The 11,516-nt window shown below is 49.4% G+C and overlaps 1 protein-coding gene across 1 annotated transcript; it reads right to left on the reverse strand.

The window, feature by feature from the left end:
- Nucleotides 1-5,191: 5,191 nt before the first annotated feature.
- Nucleotides 5,192-8,473, reverse strand: zgc:73226 (uncharacterized protein LOC402792 homolog). Its single transcript, XM_029170016.3, has 6 exons — nt 8,276-8,473; nt 6,519-6,669; nt 6,371-6,452; nt 6,210-6,283; nt 5,991-6,137; nt 5,192-5,915 (listed from the first exon to the last, which is right to left on the reverse strand). The coding sequence occupies exons 1-6, from the start codon at nt 8,316-8,318 to the stop codon at nt 5,867-5,869; spliced, it is 546 nt and encodes a 181-aa protein (XP_029025849.1). The 5' UTR covers nt 8,319-8,473; the 3' UTR covers nt 5,192-5,866.
- Between the last annotated feature and the right edge of the window lie 3,043 nt (nt 8,474-11,516).

Genomic DNA, 11,516 nt, shown 5'->3' on the forward strand with positions numbered 1-11,516 from the left:
CCTGAAAGTCTGCTGTGCAATCAGAACTTTTTACTTGGGCAGTTTGACACCAGAAATTATAGCGTTGCACTGTATTAGGAATCAGTTGACCTCAAATGGTGGTTTTGCTTTAATGCTGTTGTCTCTCAGTTGAGGTCTGACATCTAGCATTTTAGCAGCAAGAAGTAGTATTAGGGGATACTGAGCTTTTAGTGCAAAGGTAAAATGTTTTATTGTAATCCAAAGAAAAACAACAAATAAACACAGATTATTAATAATGTTTACTCTCATTAAACGCACAAAGGAAATCCTCCAATGTGGAACATAAATTTATCAGTGCTGCCATCTGTTACAGTTGGGCTCCGCAAGCTGCTGGGGGCCACCCGGATTTTGTCTCCCTCTTGTCTTCTTCGTTGGTGCGTTGTCACTTCCTGTCTTGTTTCACTTCCTGTAATCGCCGTCACCCCTTCACCTGTTGCGTTTGTGTATTTAAGGCTTCACTCTATTCTGCTGTCCTGAGCTTGGTTTATGCTTTCACTCTATCAGGTTGGTTTGTCTCTATTCCATATTATGGTCTTTATTCTGTGTTTTTAACCTTGTGAGAGGGATTTTTGTTGGTTGCTCCTTAAACAGCTGCACAGTTACTGTAGTTTGTTTGTCTGCTTTCATAGCCACCAGGTACAGTAGTTAGTTTGTAACATCTTCAATGTGACATTTTGTAACATAAGTGAAAAAAACATGCGGTTTACGACTGTGTGAAAACGATTAATGTCAGCGAAATTGCAGTGTTTCAATATTAAGGAAAACAGTAATTAAATTCAGTCTGCTCACAAAAAGCCCTTTCATAAAACAACTTGCCCTCATGCTTGAGGAATGGACACTGACTTTTATAACGCAGCAAACCACAGCTGGAGGTGGCCATAAGTCTCCCTGCTTCTGCGCTAAGCGCTTAATTGCTCGTTACTCCGTGGGACGCGGTGCCTCGCAAGCTCGGCGCAGTCCTACCTGACCGAGCTGGGAAACAGCAGCCAGTCAACAAGTCGGAGGGCTCCGATCCGGCACCTCATTAAATGTGCAGCATCTATCAAAACCTCACCTCGGTGTGGAATTCAATCCAGACCAGAAATTATAGCATTAAATTGCCTGAATTCGCGGCAGCAGACAGACAGTAACTCCGAACTCGGGGCTGAGGCTTAATAAATGGACCTACATCCTGCAGCATTTGTGGACTGCAGACCCTTGAGCCAAATTGGTATGTCATGGTGGATAAAGCTGTTGAGTTTCCTGGAATGGTCTAGCACCGCATAGAGGGCACGGATACAAATTATATATGAGGTGTTACCCAGTCAATGTTAATCAGAACATTCGCTCTGAGCTCATATGGATGAGAACGTTTCTCAGAATGAGGCTCGGCTAATTATGTTGTGGATTTATTGTGTCCTTGGCCTTGAGTTATGGGAAACATAATTTGTGAGCGCACAAATGAACCCGAGGGTCTAGAGACTGACTTTGGACGCGAACCGCTTCTGCATTTTTTCATTTCCTTTGAGTCACCTGACCTACTCACCTAACTCCATATCTCCCTGTAAAATCATTCAAACAAGTCGCCAGTAATGGAAACCCTGGAAAAACACGGCCGCAACGCTAGAAGATTGATGATCGGCGCCTAAAGGTGTTCTCGGCGCAACCTCGCCGCGACCGGGCACATACCGTTTCTAAAACAACAATGTGGTTTCAGCGTTGCGAGCTACGTAATGAAGGCCCCCGCAAAGCCGGCGGTGGACGTAGCGGCTGATGGCTTCGCCATGTGTGAGCTATGAGTTCACCCTCTGACCGTCTCAAGCGTATCCAGCTGCTCCGTGGACCACTTCCACAGCTGGACGCGCTCGCGCTCACTCACTCCACGTCTCACCTCCACCTACGCACCTCGTTCTGTAGACGGAGGGCGCTGTAAATCACCGCTGTAGACACTCAACCCCTTCCCCGCTTCTCCGTGTCTGCTCTCGTTCCCTTTCAACCACGCTGGCAACACTCTGAAATATCTCTGCAACTCCCACACGGATTACCATGACGTTTCATAACAATAAAAAAAGAAATTGTGGTCCCCGGGAGATGAATAATAATCACTTTGATCTTCTGCGGCGCCACCATGAGAGCTCCTGCTGGACACATTGATACTATATTTGGTTCTAGGTTCATTCTCTTAAGAAAAGTTGAAAATGTTTTTATTAGGAATCACTTGAAAACTAATGGCATTTCCATCCAGCTGTGATGCGTAAACAGACTGCAACACTACATTGTGCTGCACCCGCAGTCACAGCTGGATCCGCGAGCCTGCTGCGCATATGCTCCTTTTATTGCCGGTGTCCGCAGGTCAGTATTACTTTTTATAGTATTGCAAGAAAAGAAGTCCAGCTCCGGTATGAATCCAGCGATCGTGATCCGTTTCGCTCCGAGCACAGCTGTGCCCGTGCGCCGCACAGCCCTACCCGCTATATATGTGGACTTTGCGGCAGGAAATCCTTGTAATAACGAGTTGAGACGGCGACCGTCTGGGCACCAGGGTTCTCAGGCGTTTATAGTCGCCGTGATCCAGCGAGCTGCCAGGTACAGTAGGTGGAGAGGTCAAAGGTCACTCCGCTGGCCGCCGAAGCCGCGCCACACACTTACTGCCTCTTTGCAGGCGAGCAATGGCGTCGGGAGGCGAGGGCCGAATCCTCCCACGCCGACACGAGCGGCCTGTTTACACAGCGCGAACAGCGGCGCATTGTTCCCGTTCCAGGTGCTCTCATTAATCCCCCGTGATCCTGGCGCGCTCGGACCGGAGCGGGGCCACGCAGCGGGTGAGCACAGCGGGCCGCTTGTTCAGACCCGGTGGCGCTCGCGAACGCGTCACGCTCACTGGCCAATGGCCGACGATTGCACAGAATAAAGAGACGCGTCCGCGGGAGGAGGAAGAGGGAGGAGGGCACGTGGAAGCAATTATTGCCCCTTCTCGGTGTGTAATCTGGCGGAGCAGACACATGTTCGGCGCACATGAGAACTCAGACTTGTGCCGATGACGCAGCTGCTGCTCCGTCGATGTCGAGATTGGAACCGCTAAAACTCGTGTCTTCGTGAGGATTTCGCTGCTCAGCGCGTCTGATCCTCTCGCGGGAATACGTCATCCTGTTTATGTGGAATCGTAACCTACCATTTCTCATAATAAGCGGTTCATACGGGGGAAGCGGACCTCATGTGGTGAAGCTGCGTTACTTGAGACGAAGGCTCAAATTAGTCAGCATGTTTGAATGCTAAGACGCCGGGTCGACTGAATTCTTCAGTTGGGTCCAGACTCTTTGAAACTGGACTCGTCGTTTCCTGTCTAGTACTATAGGAGCAGGAAGATAATGCGTTTCCCAGAGAGACAGATGTCCGCTCCACGCACTTCGGTCCAGGAAATGAACAGAGTTCTTTCATATTCTGTCTCGCCCCCAGCCTCCTCCACCTTCACCGGTTACAAAAGATGAACCACTGCTCACTGCCCGCTTTATCAGCCATGTACATGTGGAAAATCACATGTTATTTAAGGCTGCTCTGCCGTCATTGTCCCGTCTTTAAGAGCATATTACAGGGCCGACAGATTTTAACACAGTCCCCTGCTATGAAGAAGTCGCTGAGGTCCACAGAAACAGCTGTAGAGCCGTGTGATTTACGACAGCCTGTCCCACCTGTGACGGCCCGTTTGCCCCGAGCGGGGGATGAAATTTAAGGCGAGTGAAACAGGGACAGGCCACGGTGCTCATCAAAGTCACTGTTGAGGTATGGAAACACAGCTAAAAGATAACAAGGTTGTAACCGAGCGAGGAATTACACAGTTAGACAGGTTGTAAATCACCCAGCAGATGAAAGTGAAGCATTGGTTATAGCCGCTCTTCAGGCGTACGATTATTATGTATACATTTTTTAAAATGAAGTGAAACGCACATGTCCCTGACAGTCGATTCACTATAGTAGTTTTATTCTGGATTTAGTATTTGAATGTAAAATCTTTAAGCACAGCAGGTCCAGACTGAACCAGGAACCAGGAATCAGCCACAAGGGAAGTTTAAACCTGCCTTGTTTGCCCCTGTTTTCCTCACAACATTGTTATAAAATAAGCAATAATTTACCCTGTTACTTAACGTTACCAAACATCAGTAGATTAGACAGTCAAGTCAGGCTAAAAGGACGTTTCCTGAACACATGTAATTATTTCCATCTTCCAACAAAGTGCTTCCTTTTGTTCTTTGTTGTGTAAACAAACCCCACCGTGTGTGTGTGTGTGTGTGTGTGTGTGTGTGTGTGTGTGTGTGTGTGTGTGTGTGTGTGTGTGTGTGTGTGTGTGTGTGTGTGTGTGTGTGTGTGTGTGTGTGTGTGTGTGTGTGTGTGTGTGTGTGTGACGTCGCTGAATGGAAACCAGGTGCTTCTTGTGCTCTGCCAAGGCAGGCGCGTTGTTGCCCCATCAGCACCGCGCGTCTAGAAGTGGCTTAACGAGCTCTGCAGGACCCCTCACATCAAAGACGCGGCTAATGCCTGATAAACTCATTGGGTTTCTCGGTCAGGCCCGACGACAAATGGGCACGTTCGCGTCCGCGGCGGCGCAACAGACCCTCGGCGTGTTTCTCAGGCTCCCCCGCTCCACATCCGAGCGTTCTTTCATGACATGTTAGAAGGAAGTGGGCTTCTGGTTTATTGGGAAAGCAATAAAATGTCAAATTCTTGACTGGTTATGTGAGGTAAGGGATGACAAAGGCAGATGGAAAGAAACAGGCTGGTGTGACATCATGAAATTTGTACAAGCGCTCGGTTAGACAAGAGGACGACTCATCACCGGTGGAGAAGGGATGTAAAAAAAAAACTCAAGGAAAAATGGAGCAGGAGTGATTTGCTGTGATTTACCTCATATGGAAAAGGGAATAAATTCTAAACGGGCAGCTGTGACTTATTTGCAGGTTGTTAACAACACAGTGGGTCATAAAAGCGTTTCCTTTTTGTTTAATACCATTACCTACAAATAACGACCGGACGACCGTAGAGCAAAACTAAAGATATTGGGAACGTGTACGGTTTGAAGGAGCCAGCGTTTACTTCAGCAGGTCTTTGTGCTTCGCTGGCGGGAGCGGCTTCATTTTCTCTTCCCTGTGATTGAAACAAGAAAGGGTGGAAAACGAATAAAAAGACCAAGGAGACCTTACAAATTTGAGGAGTGAATTTTAATGGGGTCATGATTGTCTTTGTCGTAAAAATGCTGAGTTGTTGTTGTTCTTTTTCTTTTTTGGGACAAGCAGCACAACCAGAGCCGACCCATACATTCACTCCACCAGCTACAGCTCTGTATTAGATACAGCATCGGGGCGGAGCCGTTCAGCAGCCCAGTCTTACAGAAAGTTATTACTTTTGACAAATGACAGACATTTTGCTCTTTCGGTAGACGGGGGAAAGGCTATCACACGCTATCACATGCTATCTTTCTCATTTTGTCTCAACACACTGTTCCCATCTAAGCGTTTTCATCTCCTCCTATCAAAGGGATTTATGGTTCTAGCCAGGCAAAACTCTCTTTGTCTCCTTAGGCCTAATCTGAGCAATCTCTCCTCTCCGGCAGCGCTTTCGCCGGGTCACATCGCTGCTACTCCCTACTGAGATGAGTCAAAGCGGCCTCGGCTTGACTCGCTGGTTGGCATCCATCCATCCCTGGGACGCGCGCCCACCGACAGAGGGGGAGAGAGAGAGACCGGCTGGGTGGACAGACATACAGACAGAAGTACAGACGGGCAGGGTCCTACGGTTGCCCCGCGACGAAGCAGGAACGACAGAGGGCGGAGGTGACCTTAATGGCCGAACGGGGGCGCCGGCCCGCAGCAGGTCACAGCGTGCTGGTAGTGGAAGCAGCCAGCCGCTTCCCTATGTAGATCCTAGAGCAGAGAAGAGAGAGAGACGGTTGAGCAGCAGCAGCGGCCTGATGGTGTGGAGCAGCGGAGCAGTCTCACCCCACTCCCAGCGTGAGCAGGTGCGAAGCCAGCAGCGAGGGCACGAGGATGAGGAGGACGTCGGAGGAGAAGAGGCCTCTCTTCATCACCTCCGTCTTGCGAACGCTGAGGGAGCTCGGCTGCTTCGGGTGCTGGAACACGAACTCTCTGCAGAGACAGCGAGACGAGGCTGAGGGACGCACGGAGGGTTGAAGGGGCTTTGGGTGGAGGCGGCCTTACTTTGGGGGCATGTTTTCAGGTCTGCTGGACCAGTCCCACACCCAGTCGGTGTCCGGCCGCCGCTCGGCTTCCTCCTGAGGAGCAAACCACCACAAATGCATGAAAACAAAAATCTATATACAAGCCATATTTATTAGTACCTCACATGCATCTGCACCAACCTGTATGGTGATACAGTCACTGTCCTGCTCACTAGTGGGTCTCGGGGATCCAGTGGACTGTGGGGTCACCGCCTGTGGAGGACTGTGGACGGCCCAGTCGTTAACAGCGGATACATGACGACCCGAAAAGATGCCACCCAATCGTTACCTGTCTCTGCTCCGCTCACACTCCAGCTGCGCCTCCAGGAGGATCCTCTCCAGCTCCCCCTGCAGGGCGGAGGAGAGGGTGTCCTGCGGCGCCGTCAGACTCTCCCGGCGGCTCACGGCTGCGATCAGCTCCTCCAGCTCCACCCAGGAGCCTGAGGAGGAAACGGTACAAGCAGCAGAGGTTGGAAGGAGGAAGCTGCACATTAGCGTTTGGAATATGTCAAATATTATGGGTTTTTATTCAATGTCTGCTTTTGCTTATTGCCTTAACTCTTAATTTTGATATACAGTAGTTGCTTTATTGTGTCTTTTCCTAAATGTTATTTTATTTGATAGGTTTCTAACAATCACAGAGCTCATGGGGGATTTGTGGTTAGTTACATCTGCTTTGTTTCTGGCTTTGGCATGAAGTGAGCAGCTCCGTGTTGTTGTGCTCTGCCGTATGGCGACTCATAACCAGCTATAAATGTGTCCTCATATGACGGTCGATGACCTGAGCGAGTCTGAAGTAGGATCCTGGTTTGTGCACAGGCCGCCCATAAGCAACACCGCTGTGCGTGTGTGTGTGTGCGTGCACGCCGACGTGCACGCACACACACACGCACAGCGCTCAACAGCAGGGCAGGGCCAACTCCGGCTGACGGCGTGCCTGCTTACGTAAGCGCTTATTCCTGTTAGAGATTAGCCTCCCTCTCCCTCCCTCCCTCCCCCGCACAGCGTCCCCCGTGTCGTCCCGCATCGCTCCGTGACACAGGCAGCGTTTACAAGACACCAACACCTCCTTCGTCAACGCGTCCCTCCCGCTCATGCGACCTCTCTAATCTTCACTTTGCCCCAGTTTGTGATAGTGTGCGATCGCGCAAACGGGGCAGAGACATGAGTGGGCACGGAGCTGAAGGGGGGGTTGCAGAGCGAGGCAAACCGGAGCGGGGAAGCTGTGCCATTGCCCTAGTTATTTTCCCACAGAGGCGAGTCATGACATAACAACTGCTTTGCCGTCTGACTTATCTGTCGCCATTCTGCAGCGCTAATTCAGTTGCCATGGTGCAGTCCTGTACACATTCATCGGTGACTCTGCCAAATCAGCTTTGTGTCATTCGGACAAGAGCTGGATGTTAAAAGCCTCTGTGAACTGCAGCACGCCGCTTTATTTTTGTTATGAAGGCGTGAGGTTAAACTACACGCGACCTCAAGGTTTGGCCTGAGAGGCAGAGAGTTGGAATCGGAATCAGAAATCATCGCAGCCGTCGCCGGGTTCGATCCCTCCTTCCAACTCCAATACCCATAATCCCAGTGCCTCCGTGTCCTGCTACAGGTAGTTATTCACCTTTCAGCCCCCATCGTGTGCCAAGCCATGTGCACAGAGCACACTGGAGCTATTAGCGTCAGGAAATCTCCACAGCCTAATTGGCTTAAAGAGATGCAAAAGGGTGAGTCAGGGAATCCATTTACACAATGGCAGAGTCAGAGGCAACAACAATGACAACAGGACGACTGTGGCCTGTTGGGTTTCTCCAATGTGGCCTCGATTCCTGAATACGTGAGGCTAACGAGTGGGGGTCACTGCCCACAGTGTTTCCACTCACTGTTGACATTTGTGAAACCATAGACGCACACAGGAAAACGTTTCAAGTGATGATCTCTGACTTCCACTAGAGCAAAATCCCCTGCCTTCCCGTTTGCTACGGCTTTAAGGGCAAAGAAATGCACGTCATGGTAATAGAGCAGGAGCCCCGTCCACGTCCCAGCGTCACTCACCATAGAGTCCGTCCTCTGGCGTCTGCGAGCCGGACAGAGACATATTCAGGCGACGAGATGCTGATGCTGACGCTGAGTGGAGAGGACGAGCAAGGTGCAAACGGTTTGTGCCCTGCGCGCTGCTCTGTCAATCACCCCCGCCGTTTGTTGTCGTCTAAAGAGGACACTGACGCTGCGCTAATCCGGCTCGCCTCCCCGCGCTCCAACCCCACCCCATCCCTCCGCTCCACCCTCCCTCCCCCCACCCCACGTGTCAGGGGATGAGGAGGTAAACAAAACAAGCCGAGAGGCGAGCAGGTAAATAACACGGCGTCAACAGGAGGCCAGTGTTTGTGCAGCGGAATAACAGGCTGCGGGTTTAATTTCTGACGGGCTTAAAGCTGCCGCTGGTGGAAGCTGAGGTAATAGTCATGTAATTTAGGTCTAACGGAGAACTAGTCAAAGTAAAATGTAAGCTGTACTTATCACACATACTTAATAAATTAGACCACCAAGGGTTGAGCTTACATCATTGGTTTGGAGCCATTACACAGAATCCATTAAAGTGTAGCCAACATGTAATAAAAACTTTTAGTATGGACCCACGCACACATGTTGAAACATCTGTAGGTTACGTTGCATTTTCTGTGATTATATCAACAAGCTTTTTCACTGAAATAATTACGTCTAGTTCGCCTGCCAGGAGGATATTAGGGATGTTTTGCTTGGGCCGAGATCAGATTTTCCCTTAAGTTCTGTTTATTGCTGAGGTCACAGTTGATGCACTGCATTATGGGTAGTGGTTCTAATGTTTTGGCTTACATTCACTGACGCTCCTCAGCCAGACACCTGGTGAAACTAGGGTTAGGGCACTGGCCAGTATTTTCACACTTTATACTTCTGGTTAGATGTATATGCGCTGTTACGTTTGATGTGTGCCTCAGTAACATCAAATGGACCAGAGTGGATCAAGATGTTCATGGTTGCTGCTTCATCGCTTTTTTTACACCACACACCTGGAGAACATGTAAGAACCTCGGGCTGTTTTTTTAAACACCTCCTGGAATGAATTAGATCAAAACTGGGTCTGTATTAGCATCATTTGAGCCCTGGGCCTGTGATTGGTCCATTCCTGCATCCCTCCTTTACGACGCTTGGCATCGGTGACATCAGCAGTGACTGACGCCTTCGCTCGGAGCACAAACCCCAACTAAACCCAGCGCCATGAGTCGGCCCAATGTGGAGGATGTGTTTTTCCTTCATGACTCATTCCGAACGTGTATTATAGTGCAACACTCTCCAGCACTTCAAGAACAACAACACCATCTGGTGGATAAAGCAACTAAAAAACCTCCCGTCCTGAGGCTGCATTGTTCACCAGGACTCAAATGAAAGCCATTATATTCTGTACAGCTCCACAAAGATGGAACCACAGCTGTTTAGGAGCTTTTAAACTTTTTGAAAATCACTTCTCAGGACAGGTAGATACGACAAGCGAGATCTAATAATAGTGCTTCATGTCGTTAGTGTCGTCTGATGTATGGCAGTAGCCAGAAACCTTTCACTTTCACGGCCGATCTTTTCCGCCATCTATTATGGCGCCACACGGCGTATCTCTAACGACCTCCAGCCTCATTCCGAGACAAGAGGACAGTCGTTACTGGGCCCAGAAACAATGCAGGAAAAGTTCCCTCATCCATCAAGGAAGCTAGAGATCTTTGACAGTGTCCTGGGCCCAGGTCCGATTAAGGAGGTACCGATGGCGGCTGCACCGAGGTCAAACGGCTGCCCACCTCCGTTCATCCGTCACGCTCCGAACTCAGTTAGCGAAATAATAAAATCTTTTCAGGTAATGGCAACGGTTAGAGCTCGCCATTAGACATGTCCTCTATTCTACAACCTCGTATTAGGCTGTGATTGATGACTTGATCTGGAGGTACATTAAAGGATCTGCTTAAAATTCTTTTCCGTAGCCGGTTGGACCAGGAGGATGATTAATGGGTGCCAAAACCCCTGGTGTTCTCTCGGTGGCTTTGTGGGCACTGTGAAAACATGATCTGACTGGCTATACACAAGGAGCCTTTGGATTAGTTTGATAAATAATAATTACATTTCCCGGACTCACCCCGAGAGGATGGTAACTGAGTCATAGAGGGAGAAATGCAGGAAAACAGAGTCTCTTACTACGACGTGTTGTTAATTTGCAAGCTAACAAGACAATACTGCTGATGTTTAAAGGCTGCGTGGAGACAAAGCAGTGCTTTCAGCCAGTGCATGATTATACATCATAGTCACGTGCTGACGTTTACGAAGGTGGAGTCGTTTTATTAAATCTGCAATTTATTGCATTAGTTTTGCATTTTAACGAGCACTCAGCGTTCGTATTTCTAAGTACAGGATAACGACGCACGCGCCGCCTTTGGTGTCTTTGCAATGTCGCGTCAGGCCAAATGTCGACCTAATGACAGCAGCTGTCTTCCAACCAAAGTTAATTCAGTGTGACATTAATTAAATCAGGACCAGGTGTGTTCCCAGCATCCGACCGCTGATTACCTGAGCAGGTGTGTCGGGAGCGGTGAGTGGGGCAGAGATGCTGTAGCGGGAGATCACGCAGCCTCACCACTCTCATGGTAAGTGTTGTTCTTCATTGCGTGAAGTATTCGTGTATCTGTCTCCAACAGCACAAAGTTAATTGCGCCTCACTTTTAATGAAAAGCGCTGTGCAGACGGCGTAAAAAGGCTCCGCGACTATAAATAACCGCCTTTTAGCTCTCGTAAGATGCTTTGACCTTCGCACAATCACCGGTGGGACGGCTGAGATGGTGGAAACACGTCGGGCGCCGTCAGAAATACCAGCAATAAACCCCGACGCCACCTGTAAACACCGCCGGCAGGAGCTCTTTGTCGTCCGTAAACTCAAGGTCCCCTCGGAAACCAGGAGTTCGTCCTCCTTTCATTATCCTCCGCTGCTCCATCTGCCAGCCTCCTGCAGACACAAACATGTCCTGCTTCTAAGATCGCTGCTCTTTCGACTTCCAGTCATGCAAGTAATGTGACGCTCAGCGTTGGTCCAGCTGCTGGAGCCAGTTCCTGACCTTGAGCTATTTATATCCTGTACATTTTATACAAATTCAATCATTTGAACGACAATATGAAAATTTCTTCTTCTTCACCTTTATTTGGTCACCAACATTACATTAGCACAAATATTAGCGTATGCAGTAAGGTTCATCCTCACTGGTCTCTTCATCAGCTGTAGCAT

This window comes from Betta splendens, chromosome 12 (genome assembly GCF_900634795.4).
Source record: "Betta splendens chromosome 12, fBetSpl5.4, whole genome shotgun sequence".
Classification (NCBI taxonomy): Eukaryota; Metazoa; Chordata; class Actinopteri; order Anabantiformes; family Osphronemidae; genus Betta; species Betta splendens.

What these genes read in the sequence shown, in the direction of transcription:
- zgc:73226 (XM_029170016.3), bottom strand. Translation starts at nt 8,318, where the DNA reads ATGTCTCTGTCCGGCTCGCAGACGCCAGAGGACGGACTCTATG. An exon ending in GTGACTGTATCACCATACAG is followed by an intron (nt 6,284 to 6,370) that starts GTTGGTGCAGAT and finishes TTTGCTCCTCAG; the next exon opens with GAGGAAGCCGAGCGGCGGCC. An exon ending in CCTGAAAACATGCCCCCAAA is followed by an intron (nt 6,138 to 6,209) that starts GTAAGGCCGCCT and finishes CTGTCTCTGCAG; the next exon opens with AGAGTTCGTGTTCCAGCACC.